This window comes from Mobula birostris, chromosome 12 (genome assembly GCF_030028105.1).
Source record: "Mobula birostris isolate sMobBir1 chromosome 12, sMobBir1.hap1, whole genome shotgun sequence".
Lineage (NCBI taxonomy): Eukaryota > Metazoa > Chordata > Chondrichthyes > Myliobatiformes > Myliobatidae > Mobula > Mobula birostris.
The window spans coordinates 63,900,418-63,919,345 of record NC_092381.1 but is presented as its reverse complement, the minus strand read 5'-3'; the positions used below and the strand labels follow the sequence as shown (position 1 = coordinate 63,919,345).

Below are 18,928 nucleotides of genomic sequence, written 5' to 3'. Positions count from 1 at the left end.
GGGATTTCGATATACAGGTAGATTGGGAAAATCAGGTTGGTGCTGGATTACAGGAAGGGGAATTTCTAGAGTACCAAGGAATTGGCATTGAGCAGCTCGTAGTTGAGCCCATTAGAGGATCAGCTATTCTGGATTGGGTATTATGCAATAAACCAGAGTTGATTAGAGAGCTTAAAGTAAAACATCCCTTGGGGGCAAGTGATCATAATATAATCAAATTCACCCTGAAATTTGAGAAGGAGAAGCTGAAGTCAGATGCAGCCGTATTACAGTGGAGTAAAGGGAATTACAAATGCATGAGAGAGGAGTTAGCCAGAATTGATTGAAAAAGAACACTGGAAGGGATGATGGCAGAACAGTAATGACTGGAATTTCTGGAAGCAATTTGAAAGGCACAGGATTATACATCCCAGAAGAAAGAAGAATTCTAAAGGTAAGAAGATGGAACTGTGTCTAACAAGAGAAGTCAAAACCAACATAAAAGCCAAAGAGAGGCCATATAATAGAGCAAATAGTAGTGGGAAGTTAGAGGATTGGGAAGCTTTTAAAAACCAACAGAAGGCAACTAAACAGTTAATTAAGAAAGTAAAGATGGAATACAAAAGTAAGCCTGTAAATAATATTAAAGATGATACCAAAAGTTTCTTCAGACACATAAAGTGTAAAAGAGAGGCAAGAGTGGAAATCGGACCACCGGAAAATGATGTTGTAGTAATGAGGGACAAGGAAATGGAGGACGAACTGAATAACTATTATGCATCAGTCTTCACTGTGGAAGACACTAGCAGTATGGTGGAAGTTCCAGGTGTCAGAGGTCCTGAAGTTACCATAACTGGGGAGAAGATTCTTGAGAAACTGAAAGGTCTGAAGATAGATAAGTCACCTGGACTAGGTGGCATACATCCCAGGGTTCTGAAAGATGTTGCTGAAGAAATTGTGGAGGCATTAGTAATGATCCTTCAAGAATCACTAGATTCTGGAATGGTTCCAGAAGACTGGAAATTTGCAAATGTCACTCCAGTCTCAAGAAGGGAGAGAAGCAGAATAAAGAAAACTATAGGCCAGTTCGTCTGATTTCAGTGGTTGGGAAGATGTTAGAGTCGATTATTAAGGATGAGGGTACTTGGAGACACATGATAAAGTAGCCATAGTCAGCATGGTTTCCTCAAGGGAAAATCTTGTCTGACAAATCTGTTGGAATTCTTTGAAGAAATACCAAGCAGGATAGACAAAGGAGAATCTGTTGATGTGGTGTACATGGATTTTCAGAAGGCCTTTGACAAGGTGCCACACATGAGGCTGCTTAAAAAGCTACAACCCCATGGTATTACAGGAAATATTCTAGCATGGATAGAGCAATGGCTATTTGGCAGAACGGAAAGAGAGGGAATAAAGGGAATCTTTTCTGGTTGGCTGCCGGTGACTGTTGGGACCGATTCTTTTTATGTTATATGTCAATGATTTGGAAGATGGAATTGATGGCTTTGTTGCAAACTTTGCAGACAATACAAAGATAGGTGGAGGGGCAGGTAGTTTTGAGGAATCAGAGAGGCTACAGAAGGACTTAGATTAGGAGAAGGGCAAAGAAGTGGCGGATGGAATATAGTGTCGGGAAGTGTACGGTCATCCACTTTAATGGAAGAAATGAAAGGGTTGAATATTTTCTAAATGGGGAGAAAATACAAAAAACCTGAGGCACAAAGGGACTTGGGAGTCCTTGTGCAGGAGTCCCTAAAGGTTAATTTGCAGGTTGAGTCTGTGGTGAGGAAGGCAAATGCGATGTTAGCATTCATTTCAAGAGGACTACAAAACAAAAACAAGGAAGACACACACATGCTGGAGGAACTCAGCAGGCCAGGCAGCATCTATGGAAAAGGGTACAGTCGACATTTTGGGCCGAGGCCCATCCGCAGGACTGGAGAAAAGAAAAGATGAGGAGTAGATTTAAAAAGTGGGGCAGGGGAGTTATTTTGGTCTCAAAACTGGAGATATTCACTTGGGAGAGGACATTGATAATGGTCTATTTATCCTGTCAACAGATTTGGAGGATTTGTGCTGTGTACATACATCTGCTGATGCCTCTGGACACATCTTCAGTGATGTTCCTGGAATCATCGGGTGTTTCGGGTCTTTAAACATGATACACCCCCCCTCCAGTTGACCCAGCCGGGGCTGATCAGACCCCAGCTTGTGTCCAGATGGCTAGCTACTTATTTCTCCATGGCTCCCCTCTTTTGAGCCACAGCCATATTGAGGCCCTCTCTGCCGCATCAGTGGTACTGCGGATGGCTCTCCTCTTCCTTTCTCCCTTGATGCAAATATATTGGCATCTCTCCATTCCAACTATTTAACAAATTGACATAGAAAATTCTTGTATTTTTGCTGATGAAATATATTTTTCCATTGGCTCTTGTGCATTGTTTCTAATTGCAGGTTTGTGTTTTGTTCAACAGTAAATACCAGGACCACTATAAAAATTGCTAGCATGGTAAAAGAGAAACTAAGCATAACTTTAGGCCTACAAGACAAACTTGAGAATTTTTCTTTTAGTGACTGCTTCAGAGACTTAAAGACAAAACACACCACCTTTTCATTTTTTTTCAGTCCTAAAGGATCTCGGCCCAAGACATTGACTGTTCTTTTTTCCATAGATGCTGCCTGGCCTGCTGCATTCCTCCAGCATTTTGTGTGTGTTGCTCGGATTTCCAGCATCTGTAGATTTTCTCTTGTCAATAAGAGCAAGGGTGTAATTTTGATACGTATAAATCTTCAGTGAGGCCTCAATTGAAGTATTTGCATAGTTGGTTGTTTTTTGCACATTATTTCCTTGTCCATCCTATTGGTTGCAATCTTTCATTGATTCTGTTATGTATTTACTGTGAATGCCGCAAGAAAATGAGCATTCTATATGGTGACATATGTGTACTCTGATAATAAATTTGCTTTGAACTTTAAATACATTCAATGACACATTGTTAATTGGTATCTGCACATCCTAAAAAAATACTGAAAATTACATTGTATGGCTTCAGGATAAGAGCCTACTATTTTAGTGTGAATATTCTATGTAATTGGATCTCCTGGAGGTTTATTCTGAATTTGTCTGTGTTTATGATTATCTGAAAGTAGTTGAGGCAAGATTCCTGATATGAAAAATTACTTTATATTTTTGTGCTGATACCTTAAAGACCGGACAATATACCAAAAGATAAAACGTGAGGAATAGAATGCGTTAACTTGTTCCAGATTCACAGTAAGCAACAGAAGATTACTTCTATCTCAAGCGGACTACTAGAAATGGAAATGGAATCAGAATCAATAATAGTATTTAAATATCATTCAGGGAAATTAATTCAAATACTTGTTTTATAAAGCCTGTACTTACATGATGGGGCAGGTGACTGACTGTGCATTAAAATTAATTGTAAATAAAAAGTCATTTTCCCTTTGTTTATAAATCACAGAAATGTAATAGCACAGAGGAGGCCCTTTGTTCCATTGTGTTCATGCTGGCCCAATGCAAGAGTAACCCGGCTAGTTCCTCTCTCCCACTATCTCCCCATAGCTCTCCACACTTTTTCCTTTTCCATACTATGACTGAATCTACCTCGGTTACTCATTGTTGCAATGGACACCACTTGATGGGAGCATATTATTTTCATCTATTCTGTGTAAACCCTTCATAGTTTTAAATGTATCTATCAGCTCTCTGCTCAACTTCCACTGTTCCAAGAAGAACAATCCCTGTTTCTCCAATCTAGAGTCCACATTCTTGTATTCATTCCAGGACCTCTCGTCTGCATACTTTCTAAAGCCTTTGCGCTGTGTAATTGAAGAGCGCTGACCAATACTGGATTTAATATTCTTGTTGCAATCAAAGCAGTATTTTATAAATATTTAATGTGACATCCTTGCCCTTTTACTCAATGCCCCGGGTCCCTATATTTTTTTACTACTTCCTTAATGCCTACTTAGCCTCAACGCTTTCCATTGCTGTAACTAGCTTAAGATTGATTGTGCTATGTATTATTTAAATCCTTGTTTTTGTATGAAAATGTAACTTTTTACCGTGTTGTGTTAAATTTCATCAGCCTTCTCTTAGCTTTTGGTAGCTCTTCCCTCATTATGTGTTAAAAAAAAATTACCAGCAGCTAATGTTTATAGATCATATGAAGAATATTGGCTACAAAATCTCTGACAAGATGGTAATTTAATTGAAGCATTAACTTTATTCGCAGATTGAATAAAGAGCTCGAGCAGAAAAATGAGCTCATTGAATCCCTGAGCTGCAAACTGCAGAACCGGGCAGACACTCCATCCAATAGCCATATTCCCTCAGACTCTGAACAGTCTGACAGAGCATCATTTACATCGGATGGGCAAGAGTCAACCAATGATGACCTGGATGCTTATCGTTACGAAGTTGACTTGAGCAGTGAGTACTCACATGATGATCAGCAGAGTACAGAGCTGGAAGCACATGCTGTTGCAGGTAAGCTTACATTTAAAACTCCACTAGAGTTAAGCAAAGGAAGAGCAAAGGAGAATAATTACATATATCAAAATGAAATTGGAGTCCTGGTTGTAGCAGCAATATTTATGTAGGAATATTAGCAGTAACATTGAACTAAAATATTAATAAAATACTGCAGTTGTGGAATGAGATAGAACACTTTCTGGAAAGTAACATCATTTCCTGAAGTTGCTATCACTGGTAAACGGTAAAACACTTCTGGCACACTTGCCTTACCAGTCAGGGCATTGAGTATAGAAGTTGGATATAATGTTGCAATTTTACAAGATGTTGGTGAGGCCCTATTTGGAATGTTGTGTTCAGTTTTCATCAGCTATAGGAGTTATAAGAAAGATGATATTTATCTGAAGGGGGTGCAGAGGAGATTTACAAACATGATTCTAGGAATTAAGGGACTGAGTTAAGGAGGGAAGTTGAGAGGACTGGAACTTTATTTATTGGAGTGTAGGAGAATCAAGGGTGATATCGTAGAGGCATATAAAATTATGAGGAGCATAGAACCCCTCTTTTTTCCTCGATTTGGGAAATGAAGAATTAGAGGACGTAAGTTTAGGGTGAGTGGGGAGAAATTTACTAGGAACCTTGGGGAAATTCTTTTCTCCTAGAGGGTGGTCAGTATATGGAATGAGTTGGTGGAGGAATTGGATGAGTCAGATACATGAGCAGCATTTATAAGACACTTAGATAGGCTTATGGATGGAAAGAATTAGAGTGATGTGGGCAAACATGGGGCAAATCTTGGTTGGCATGGATTTATTGGGTCAAAGGCCCTGCTCTCTGATGATTCTATGACTTTGACTCTAATTGGATACCTTATATCTTTCATGTGAACAAATTTGGATCCAGCCTCACTCAAATGAAACGGTCTTTGGCAGTCTTCTGTGAAGTATTTCCAATTGGGGTTTAGTGTGCAATGGCAAACTAGCCTTAATGAAGGTAACTCCACGAAAAGACAGAAAGGATGAGAAATGTGGAAGAGAATGGGCATGTTCAGACAGTTCGTGTGAATGTGAAAGATACCAGGACTGGGAAAACTTCCTGTATATCTTGGTAATATTTGTCCTTTAGTCAGCACCATGCTGGGTTTTTGTCAAATTCTGTTGATGTATGAGGTAAAGCACACTTCACAAATAATTTTGCAGTGTCTGTTTCAGCGAAGTATATCGATGTCTATTTGACCAACTTATAAATTAGCCTCATTTGTGTGAATAAAACTTCTGTCACAAAGCAGGTTATAAAGAACAGTTTCTACTAACCAATGAGCAAGCCTGAAGAACTTATTGAAGTTACTTAGTTGGTCTCGTTCAGCTACCATGTTATTCTTGCTAGCTACTATATCCTGTGTGCATTGCTCATTCTGCATACATTGTTCATTCTGTCCTTCAATCATCACAGAATGTCCTTGTGATATCACAGGATGAGAAAATGACACAATAGTGATCTCGCAACATCATCATCATCTTCATTAATCTTAAATGTCACAATTCATTTTATCTGGTTCATTGAATAGAAGTATGCTGATACATATTACTGTTTTATTCACTCATCCAGTTATTACAGTCCACAAGAGCACCTAGAATATATTGACAGCGGTACTTCCAAAGACCATTGTTTCTTTCTTTATTCACTCCATATGCAATATGAAAAAGGGGCCCCAAGTCAGAATACCACCTTTGAAGAACTCCCAGAATGATGACCATTTAATCTAATTATGTTATACAGGTTTCCCCTGCCATCCGAAGGTAGAGCATTCCTATGAAATGGTTCGTAAGCCAAAATGTCGTAAAGCGAAGAAGCAATTACCATTTATTTATATGGGAAAAATTTGTGAGCGTTCGCAGACCCAAAAATAACCTACCAAATCATGCCAAATAACACATAAAACATAAAATAACAGTAACATACCGTAAAAGCAGGAATTATATGATAAATACACAGCCTATATAAAGTAGAAATACTTTCCCACAATCATTACTGCACTGTTCTCCGTAGCGAAAATCTCATGCAAGCACCGTTGGCAGAAAATCTCACGCAAGCGCTGTTGGCAAAAACAGGGCGCAAGCGCTCTCCAGTAACCTTTAAGCTATGAAGCTGCTAAATCATACCAAATAACACGTAAAAATACACAGCCTATATAAAGTAGAAATAATGTATGTACAGTGTAGTATCACTTACCGGAATCAGGAAAGCGCAGAGCACACTGATGACGATGTGTTAGACTGAGTCGAAATTTGGGTGGTGCAGTGGCCCCCACCCTCCAGGCCGCCGACAGATACCGAACCGCGAAGCATGCAGGGGTGCAGCGGTAGCTGGGAGGCATCCTGCACATCTTTAAGAAAAAAGTCGAAATAAACATGCTAATTAATTACATGTCGGGCGGCACCTAATTAATTAGCATGTTTATTTCGGCTTTTTTCTTAAAGATGTGCTGTGTGCCTCCCGGCTACCGCTGCATTCCCCGCAAATCGCGGGGTGGTGGGACACTGGGGTGTCATCTCGTCGTCTGTTTCCATTAGAGCAGGCAGCTCATCTTCTCCTAAGACTGCCTGCCTCAATGTCGAAGGTCGAGGTTCGTCGTCTGCTGTGGGGCTGATGTGGAAGGCTTGCTTCACTGCTGAGCCTCGCGCATTTTTCTATCATACAGGTTTTTGTAAGGACTCAAACCATCCTGCAAATATCCCCTAAACCGACGTACCCTTTCAAAATTAAAGTCATACTTTATCATTACTCATTCGGTTTCGATTGTTATCCTTTCCTCTTCCAATTGCATCAGCTCTTCATCTATCAGTTCTTGGTCGTGGGATGCCAAAACCTCTTTAACATCATGTTCGTCAGCTTCCACAAGCCAAACTTACTTTGTTCACCATGATCGAAACGCTTAATTATGTCTAGTTTTACGCTAAGTGTAACATCCTTACGAGCTCTTTTAGGCTTTTCCAATACCTTAGAACTCATCTTGCAAACAGCTGCTCACAGGCACGTGTTAAAGCAATGCTGGCTAGAATGCAGTTCCGAATCCACGGAGAGCGGCTGCTCAGGGCGCACGCGGATTTTCCCCACGTGCTTTTTTTTTGTAACAGCGAAAACAGGGTACTAATGTAGGTCTTTCGTAAAGCGAGCGTTCGAAAAGCGGGGGGACACCTGGTATATCAAACATTTTATTGAAGTATGTGCTTGGGGATGGAGGAATGGGGGCTTGACTCATGTAGTCCTTTGACAAAGCAATCCATGCTCCAATACTATAAGATAGAGCATTGGAATCAGGCCAGTTGGCCCATCAAGTCAGCTCCACCATTTCATCATGGCTAATCCAATTTTCCTCTCAGCCCCAGTCTCCTGCATTCCAACCCCTCTCCTTCCTGGATCCCTTCATGCCCTGACCAGTCAAGAATCTATCAACCTCTGCCTTAAATATACATAAAGACTTGGCTTCCACAGCTGCCCGTAGCCAAGAATTCCATAGATTCAGCACTCACTGATTAAATAAATTCCTCCTCATCTCTGTTCTAAAATGATGCCCCTCTATTCTGAGGCTGTGTCCTCTGGTCTTAGACTCTCACATCACAGGAAACATCTTCTCCACATCCACTCTATCAAGGCCTTTCACCTTTTGATAGGTTTTAATTAGGTCACCCTTCATCGTTCTAAATTCTAGTGGATACAGGCACAGAGCCATCAAATACTCTTCATATGACAAGCCATTCAATCCTGAAATCATTTTCGTGAACCTCCTTTGAACCTTCTTCAGTTTCAGCACATTTCTAAGTGAAAGGGCCCAAAACTCACAATACTCCAAGCGAGGCCTCAGCAGTGCTTTATAAATACTTAACGTCACATCCTTGCTTTTATATTCTGGTCTTCTTTAAATAAATGCTAACTTCGCACTCGCCTTTCTCACTACAGACTAAACCTGCAAATTAATCTTGGGGAATCCTGCACAAGGACTCCCAACTCCCTTTGTGCGCCAGTTTTTTGTATTTTCTCTCCATTTAGAAGATAATCAGCCATTTCTTTTCTTCTACCAAAGTGCATGACCATACAATTCCCAACACTTTGTACCACCTGCCACTTCTTTGCCCATTCTCCTAATCTGTCTGTCTTCCTGTAGCCTCTCTACTTCTTCAAAGCTACCAGGCACTCCACCTATCTTCATATTGTTTACAAACTTTGCATCAAAGCCTTCAGTTCCATCATCCAAATCATTGACATATAATGTAAAAAGAATCAGTCCCAATACAGACTCCTGTGGAAAACCTTTAGTCACAGGCAGCCAAGTAGAAAAGGCTCCCTTTATTCCCACTCTTTCCCTCCTGCCAATCAGCCACTGCTTTATCCCTGCTAGAATCTTTCATGTAATATCGTGGGCTTGTAGCTTGTTAAGCAGCCTCATGTGAGGCACCTTGTCAAAGGCCTTCTGAAAATCCAAATACACAGCATCAATCAATTTTTCTTTGTATATCGTGCTTGTTGTTTCTTCAAAGAATTCCAATAGATTGGTCAGGCAAGGTTTTCCTTTGAGGAAACCATGCTGACTACAGCCTATTTTATCATGTGCTTTCAAGTACCCTGAGAACTCATCCTTAACAATCGACTCTAACATCTTCCCAACCACTGACGTCAGACTAACTGGCCTATAATTCCCTTTCTTCTGTTTCTCTCCCTACTTGAAATGTTGGGTGACATTTGCAATTTTCCAGTCTTCTGGGAGCATTCCAGAATCCAGTGATTCTTGGAAGATAATTAGTAATGCCTCCACAATCTCTTCAGCTTAATGTTCAAGTAACTTTGCTCACAATCCTGAGTTTGTTAGCTATGGGTCAGTCAGTAAACCAGACGGAACTTTGTTTGAGCACAAAAATTTTAGGCTGACACTTCAGTGTAGCATTGAAGAAGTTGAGTGTTGTTGGTCTTGGCTAAGATGTTAACACGGGCCCTATCTGCTTTGTAAGGTGGACTTTAAAGATCTCATGGTGCTTCGAAAAAGAACAGGAAAATTATTCCCAGTATTCCTTGTGTTACCGAAACAGATTTTCAGGGCGTTATCATAGCGTTCTCTGCAAACTGACAATTGTGTTAAATTCAGTCACTACATATCTGATGTACTTCATTAGTACTAAAGTCCCTTGAGACACCATGAGTGAGATGATTATATTTGAAAGATTGGCTGTATTTGTCAAGTGCACATGGAAGCATCAAAACATGCGTTGAAATGTGTTGTTTGCATCTAATCAAATAAACGAGGATTGCGCTGGGGCAGCCCACAAGTATCGCCATTCTTACCCCACCAACGTAGCATAGCCACAATTTTATGTTGATGGTCCCATGTCACTCTCCTTTCAACCAGAAAAGCCATATTGAAACCCTTAATATTTTAAAAACATCCATGAAATTATGTTTCTCTTTGCATCAGTTTAAGTTTGGTGCAAATAGATTCACAGTAAAATACATCAAGAAACAGCTCATTCACATTTGGTAATCAGGAGGCACCATCCTGACCAGATGATGGTGAGTTGTCTCGAACTGCTATAGCTTGTCTGGTAAAAGTAACCTCACATTGCTTTTGGACAGGGTGTTTATGAATTTGCACTGTCTTTAGTTTGTTTTAGTTTCATGCCAGAAAAATATTTGTACAAGTTTGTGACTTTTTGACATCTCATTACATTAGCATTTACTTTTGTCAGATGATCAAAATCATAGCGAGCACCCATCCCAACATTCATCCCTTGCATCCGCTTCTTCATGTGAAAATCGACCAAAGGACAGTGCCAGCATCTCACCCTCACAGCAACCCTGTGACACTGTTAAATCACAAAAAGGTATGGTTAGAAACTGATCGATGCATGGTGCTTTATTTGGAATCTTAAATTGAGTGTGGAGGTTCTAACAAGATAGATTGAGAGTGACGTTTTGTTTTTCCTCTATTAAATGTAGGCAGTGATTTAGTTTCCCAGATTCTGACTGTACTTAGTATCATGCTGGGTTAACTCACTGCTACTAATTGATACCATTTGTTTGCTCAGGATATTGACTGGAAGCATTCAAATACCATGAGTAGCAGTGTGAAGCAGAAGACAGGAAATGGGTACAGTGTTATGTTCCATACACTGAGTTTCGATCCTTATCACACTGGACATTAGAAAATGATACCTTAAGGAAAAACATTTCTGTGGAGGCTCTCTAAGTTATTAACCTAAAGTAAAGTTTATGAAAATACCAGGGGAAGTATGTAAACAGAGTTCAATTTATACCGGATAATAGTGGGAGCATTGTAGAAACTTATGGCATTAATGTATTTCCCACAAAGAGAAGGATACTAGACAAGTAGACATTGTTGTTATGCATCATCTAGCACAGTGGTGCCTAAATGTTTGGAACCATTTAGCAGTTTTCAGTGTGCCCAGACCTTTATGGTTGGAGGGCTATGTCCAACAATGAACAATAGACTGTAAGCCAAATTGTTTGCTGTTACCTGCGCAATATTCAGCTGATCATATAAAACTTGGGAGAACAGTGAAGCAGGTCTTAACAAGAGAAGTGAAGCCTGCTTAGATATTAAATAAAAGGCTCTATCCTACGTGGGCCACACCAAGAGCACAAGGCATCCCTCTCCCTTCAGTTAGATTGTGCCTGTGTCTTTCTACTGCTTCTGATTATTTTCACCTCTCTGAATTAGTGTTCACTTGAGACCCATCATTAATATTGCAGACACAATACATTCAACTTTGCTAATATTTCACAACTTCGTGGAATATGCTCAAGAGCAGATCGACAGAGAATTGAATGCACTTATTACATTCAAGGGGGCTATATGGATCCAGGAACAGATGATTTGCTTTCCATCTTAAATCACTTTGACACTTGCAATGTAGTTAGCCCAGTGCACCCATCCAAAGTGAACCAAAAACACATCAGGGAAAGGAAGGGGTAAAGGTCTATAATGAGTAAGCCAAGATTATTGTCTTTGCTTAGTGTTTGTGCTAAGGAGGAGAAAATCTAGTCAGGCATTCCATTCTAGTAACTCCTGCTATAATAGGATTTCATATGGAATTTGGTGAATTAACAGTCATTAACATTCACAACCTTCATCACAAACAAGAGCAAGCAAATGAGTTACACATCAAAGAACTGAGAATATACCAATTATACTTTAGCAACAGTCAGATCCCTCAAGACTTGAAGCGGCAGAAATAATTAAATCACAAATTTGCCAATTCCAAATTTGACCATACTTATACGCAGTAGGAATAGGGCTGTTAAGTATCTCCAGATTTACTGTGTTTATGTTGAAGCGTATGTTTATTTCTATAAAATACTTCATTTTATTTCTATTTTGATTCTGCTGTCCATCTTTAGGTTTGTATTCCAGCAGTGTGCCATCAAGTCTTAATGCCTGTCAGGCTTCATATTGTGCTGACTTCCCTTCTCAGTTTGGAAGCATGCCCTTTGGGCCAGCTTACCTGACACCATCAACATTTTCTCTGGCCGAGGTCCAACAAGAACTTCACATGTTACAAAGACAGCTGGGAGAAAGTGAGAATTTTACCTGATTCTGCTTGGATATCACCAATATAACAGAGCATGTGCAAAACAGCATGATGTGGAATGGTGGGGGTTTAATTGGGGCACTAAAATATTAATGAGCTTTGTCTGCCTATTCAACTTATTTTGCTTTCTTTAAACCTCATAAACTATTATTAATTTTCCATTCTCAACAATGTTTAACTTCAAAGTCTCTGTCACCAGTCTGTGCAAAGCTAGCTTACACCTGAATTGGTGTAAATGATACAAAGATCGGGCTGAACACCAAAGTCTGCTTCATGCAACTTATGTTGCGAAGCTTATTCGATAACAATTGTCTTTCTTTACAAATTTGGCTGAATGAGATTCAAGCTTATACTGAAATTTCTGTTCCCATTAATATTTCTGCAGATGAGTATTTTTCTGGAGTGCAATATTATTCCATTGCTTTTTGATAATGTTCAGTCACCTTCCATGACCTATTTCTTTGATGCCTTCTTTACATTCAAAGGGACCTTTCCACATTCCCATTTGAAAATGGGTGATACAGAGAAATTAAATTGTATCGTATTCCATTGTTCTTTATAAATTGTTCATGCTCGTCTAAACTAGGACCAGTGTCTAATTATACTTCCTCAAAGTGGTGTGTGGCAAAGGTTCCTCTATGATGAATTTTGTGTTGATTCCTGGTCCCATATCAATTAGCTCTTTGAATGGCTATTGATAAATACAATAAGACATTGTATCCTTTTTTTTCCCCAATACTTTCTACGGATCCAATAAAATCATGTTGTAGGCCATTTCCACACTTGCAGGCATGCTTTGGGAGATGTGTTTGCCAGTCCTGTCTATCTTTGACAACACCAGGTCAACAGAAAAAGCCTTCATATTCACTAAAGACAAATTTTCTGTATGGAGATTGTCATTAATTTTCCTTTGGAGTTCCTTCAGTATTGTTTCTCTATCACTATTTGGTAGACAGTTCAAAGTATCTGCAATAGGATAATTTCTTCATTCAGACCTATGTCTGTTCTATTCATCCACACAATATCTGTCATGCCCTTGCCTCAAAAGTCAGCTCTTACATAAACCTAGATTTTCCACTCCTGGGCCAGATAAGTCATCTGCTTCAGCCAGTACATTATGAATTTTGTTTAAAGTAAGACAGATACTGTAAACAGGCATCCACCATATCGCATTGTTTAAATGCTCTGTGTGGCACTGTTGTAATGAGGCAGTAGGACAGCCCCACCTTTCTATTCTTAACATGCTCATCATGGGACAAGCAGACTTTGGTCCCAGAAAGACCAACACAACTTTGTTATCAATAACTACTGTGAATGGCCTTCCCAGCTAGAATTGGTGAAATTCTAAATCCAAGTATCATTGCCACTGTTCAAGCTTAATTCATTTTTCACTTTCGGCCAGTGTATGTAATTGAAAAGGCAATAGACTTACAATGATATGGTGAGTCACTACCTTAACTCCATTGCTGGAAATATTGAAACCAAGTTGCAATACAAAGTTAGTATTTTAATGTTTTAAGGACTTGTTGATCAAGCTTTTGCACAGATAAAGTGCTTTAGCTGATCTTTTCCCCACCACTAAGATTCAATCCCCTTTACTAACTGATGAAGTGGAGTCAACACTGTGCAATGTCTGGTAAAAATCAAGTGTCATATTAGGTCACATCTAGAAATTTCCAGAGCTCAATGACTTTTCAGTGTTTTCAGTTCAAGGTTGATTTGATATTCTCTTTAAATGGCAGCAGGCAATTTTCATCTGTTAGTGAATGTACATAAATTATTACTATCTGCACAAAGGCATATTTGTTTTTTTCATGCTTGCCATTATATTGATGAAGTTTTCTGAATAATTCCTCAAGTAAATATTACTGAAGATTTTCCTCCTCTGTGGTGATTGCAATTATATATCATCCTAATTGTGCATGCAGTTCTGGACCTTTGCGTCAGCTTATTCCCGAATATTCTTTGCGATGATTTTACCCTATATGGGAGGTTTGTATATAAATTCAACTCCTTGTGAGTCATCAGTTGGTCTACAAAGAATGTGCAGAGTTGTAAGGATAATAGGGTTGCCATGGAAGGGGATTTTAACTTCACTAACAGCCATAATGTACACTTTGGTACAAACAACATAGGCAGAACAAGGGATGAGGACCTGCAGAATGATTATAGGAAATTAGGTAAGAAATTAAAATGCAGGACCTCAAGGGTAGTGATCCATGGATCACTCCCAGTGCCACATGCTAGTGAGTCTAGGAACTGTAAGATAGACCAGATGAACGCATGACTGAAGAGGTGGTACAGGGAACAAGAATTTAGGTGCTTGGATGGTTGAAATCTCTTCTGTGTACAGGTGAGCTGTATAAGAGGAGCGGGTTGCACTTGAACAAGAAGGGGACCAATATCCTAGTGGGGAAATTTGCTCTTGTCAGCAGGAAGTGTTTAAACTAGATTGGCAGGGGGTGGGGCTTGAGAGTGAAGTCAGTGAGTACAGAAGGATATGTACAGCTACCAAAGTATGTAAGCCTAGCAATCAGGATAGCCATGTTTACAGTAAATGGCCAGATAAGTTCACTAGTTTAAACTGCATCTATTGCAATGCACGTACACAGCTTAACAGGTAAAGTAGATGAACTGAGGGTATAACTTGCCTCTAGAGACTCAGTTATCATGGCCATAACAGAAAAGTGGCCGGGAGAAGGCAGAGCTGGCAGCTTAATGTTCAGGGATTCTGGAATATTGCGAGCTTTATTACTTTTTTTTTCCAATGAAGTTTGTCAACTTTTAAATATCTAGACCTTTACCTACTAACAAACTCATTGTTCTCCATTTAATGTAGATCACTTCAAAAGCTTCTACCTTGTCCGCAATTTTGGTCATTCACCGTAAAAAAAAAAAAATCCCATTTGTTTCATACACTAATTGTGGAGGGTTCTGCTTTTATTCAAGGCTTCCAATGTAATCAGTCTAGGAAGTGTGGATTGTAAGTTTGTACTGTTGATGGTTGCTGGGCTTGTTATTAGCAACAAATTTTCAAGACACTTTCTATTCAAGTCTGTACCTCAGGCTCGTGGTATTTAATCTCAAGCTTTTCTTGCTCTCCAACCAACATACTGCTTTAGTTACTTGACATCTTTGATGACTTTGCCACTTTTGATGCCTCTACTTTGAGCACCTTGGTAGCTTAGCAGTTAATGCGACACTATTACAGCTCGGGGCATTGGATTCAGAATTCAGTCTCGGCATCCTCTGTAAGGATTCTGTACATCCTCCCTGTGGGATACGTGAGTTTTTCTCGGGTGCTCTGGTTTCCCCACCCCACAGTCCAACAATGTACCGGATAGGCTAATTGGTCATTGTAAATTGTCCCATGTTTAGGTTAGGGTTGAATTAGAATTGTTGTGGGTTGCTGGGGCGGCATTGCTTGAAGGGGCAGACGGACCTACTCCGTGCTATATCACTAAATAAATAAAATAAAAACTTCCTTGTTATCCCACTGTCCTCACTGTTGTAGAGTATTCAGTGTGCTTGTAACTTCTAATGACATTGATTGCGGAGTGTACAGATATATACTTGTGAAGTGTGCGTGAACAGGGTGTTCTTCAACTTTTTACCCACCCTATGCACAGGATTACATATGGTGTAACGCATCATAAGCAATGTTCATTTTTACTGCATCCTTGAGAGTCAAAAATCTGCTGATATCAGTAAGGTACCCAGAACAGCCAGTGTCCCCTAACCTTATTATCATAACTTGCAGCAATCAGGAGGGAAGGTTAAATCTTCCTCTAAAAAATATCATGGTAAATTGATCAACCCATAGGCTCAGTGGAGAGCCACAGGCAAAATAAGAGCAGCTTTGAGAAGTCACTATAATGTTACTTTCAGAATGTCTTTGTCATGAAGATGGCAATTTAAGTCAAAATTTCAAGGTCTGCAATAGATTTTAAATTTTGTTAGGGCTTCCAAACCAATTCCATGATTGGCAGCATGATCAAAGAGGATTTATTAATCCAAAGAATCCTAGGTATAGTGAAAGAGGGAACTATACATGTCATTTCAACCTTCTGTGGTCTAAATATTAATAGTACTAACTTGTAGCAGAAAATGAAGTAATTGTGTACAACCACAAAAAGGCGTTCTTTAATCTACAGTGATTAAGAGTTCAGTGAGAGTAAGAGTTCGGCACGGACTAGAAGGGCCGAGATGGCCTGTTTCCGTGTTGTAATTGTTATATGATGTGATTCTATTCAACATAACATGCTTTAATGTTGGAGATGCAATGCACCCCTTCTTATCCTTCACTGCATGCTTTGAATGCTCCATTTGACTCTAAAAGCTCAGTATGATATACTGTAAACCTAATGTTTTTAACACCAACTGGTTAATCAATGCTGCTTGCTTGCACAATTAAATTACCTAAACGCCTTTGGCATTTCTTAACAGCTTAACACTATTGAGAAAGTGATCCGTTAATGTTCTGCAATTCAGCATAAGTGAACAACAGTAGGATGGGTAATTAATTACAGAGTATTGCATGATTTTGCAGAATGTATTTGTGAAAAGGCCATCATTGCTGCCCATGAAGGTGGGTGAAGAGCACACCAAGATTGATGATTATAACATTAGAATGAAATAAGCTGTTTCTTGAAGAGGTGAATGAATCTCAACTTCATAGAAATCCTTCTCCTTGACTCTTCTACTGTTTAATCCTTATTGTACTGACACCAAAGTTATAAACTGGGTCCTCAAATAATTTCAATATTGAATATTGAAAAACTGCATATTCTGCATCGTCAATGCAACTTGGTTGTTTCCAACTGTCTTTGCCCTTAAGTGGTCCTCTGTGTCTCATTAAATGTAAGCTAAGTAATTGCTGTTTCTTTTTTTCCTTGCAAAACTGAAATTTCTTCCACTGATAACCACCCCTATGTAGACATGACCTTTTCTGGATCTAGCCCTGACATGTCTTCACGTGTACAACAAGGTGGCTCTTCATCACAATCACAGAATGCACTTCGGCGGCAGCTGAGTGGTGCCAATAATCTGCAGACCCTGATAGCCTCCAATGGTGCCAGCACTGCACTCTGGGGTGCAACTGATCAACAAGTGAGAATGAATACACTTGGAGATGTCTCCTCTGGATCATCAGGATACCAGTCAGGGACAAACATGGCAGGTAAGAAACATTTTTGGCTCTGGCCATTGATCAGAAGCTACATATGCTTAAAGATTACTGTTGACAGCATGAAAATGATCAAAGGAAGATCTGTACTAAGGATCAAAGTTGAATCAATTGCTGCTTTTTAAAATTGCATTAATTCCTCTGTATGGTTATGTTGGAAGTGGCTTCTCTGCACTGTGGGAAGGGGGGAAAAAAAAGAAACAAGCCAGAATCAAAACAAAATGACTCTGATAGATATGTTTGCGTGTACTTGTATGAGCAATGCTGGAGTAATGAATGATTTTGGTTCTCTGGTTCACATACCTCTTGTCCAGCTGTGCAGAGATATTTTAAGGTAGTAGGACAAGTTGTGTGGGTAGTCTGGAAAAACAAGGTTTGTGGTCCTTCAGCAGGGAAGGCCAAGAGAAGAATGGTTAGAAGAATCTAAAAACATTAAGAGTTTCAATAGAGGAAATAAACAGACATTTCCAGTGGCTGTTCGTTTAAAAACCTTGGTTAAAGTAACTGCTAATAGAACCAGGGGAGACTAGAGGAAAATATTAATATGCAATAAGTTATTAAGATTTTAACATTGTCTTGTAGAACAATCAATATAGACTGCATCAAAGGAGAACTGAATATGTAGGGGATTTTTCTTGAACAGGACTGCATGGACACAGTGGGATGAGTGGCATTTATCTGTGTTGTATCATTCTATAATTGATTCATTTCTAGAATTGATAGACTGGTTGCTATAATTAATCAAAAATCTAATTATTAATGTACCCAGCATAATGGTTGAGCACCAATCAGATGAATGTTAATCTATCTTCAGTAATTTTTAATGTTGTCTGATACCAGCCTTTTGTGGTCCTTTTCAGCTTTCTGTGAAAAAAGGCAATACCAAAATATATTATTCCTTTGGTTAAGACCATTGTGTTCCATATCAAGACAGGCTACTGGTGTTTGAGTGAAACTTGTCTAACTGTTCTGTTAAATATATTCCTGGTCGGGTTTCCATGTAGTCAATCCCATGTTCTATCCCTTCTAATATGCCTGGCTCTTGTAAAGAAGAACTGGAGATGACAAATTCTATCAGCAATGTTGGGACCTGCCTTAATCAGAGCTCCTGATGTTCACAGTATGTTCCATCATGGCAATCCCTACCCATGCTCACTTCAACAGCATTGCCTTTGATTTTAACTCAAATTATGTGGCTGTGAGAAGCAAGCATATTTTATATAATAAAAATGTTCATAAGTAACACTTGCTAAAATTATACATGAATGTCCTTCAATTTGATGTTGTTTTTCATTTGCAATCTCAATGTAATCAGAGTTGTCCTCTCTCACCTTTACCATTGCAGTTTCTAAACTGTAGTTCATGTGGCATGAACCCTAAACCCCAGCCACTGTGAGAAAGAATTGCAGATTTATTGAAGAGACTTCCCTCCTCCACAACTGAGATGTTCTCCTCCTTTAAAGAAAGGGGCTTCCCTTCCTCCACCATCAACACTGCCCTCACCTTCATCTCTTCCATTTCACACACATCTGCTCTCACCCCATCCTGCCGCCACCACACCAGAGATAGAATGGCTCTTGACCTCACCTACCACCCCTCTAGCCTCTGCTTCCAGCACATAATTCTCCGTAACTTCCACTATCTTCAATGGGATCCCAGCACCAA

At 39.5% G+C, this 18,928-nt stretch overlaps 1 protein-coding gene across 11 annotated transcripts in view; it reads left to right on the top strand.

The window, feature by feature from the left end:
* The window catches only part of pde4dip (phosphodiesterase 4D interacting protein), a 239,886-nt gene that overhangs the window by 193,073 nt on the left and 27,885 nt on the right, over positions 1-18,928 (top strand). For 9 of the 11 annotated variants that reach the window (XM_072273948.1, XM_072273939.1, XM_072273941.1 and 6 more), the window contains 4 exons: positions 4,239-4,492; positions 10,216-10,350; positions 11,888-12,064; positions 17,015-17,257. In XM_072273948.1, the coding sequence (XP_072130049.1) occupies positions 4,239-4,492; positions 10,216-10,350; positions 11,888-12,064; positions 17,015-17,257 (809 nt within the window). The remainder of the gene's footprint in view (positions 1-4,238; positions 4,493-10,215; positions 10,351-11,887; positions 12,065-17,014; positions 17,258-18,928) is intronic. The other 2 variants (XM_072273942.1, XM_072273947.1) reach the window with 2 other exon arrangements.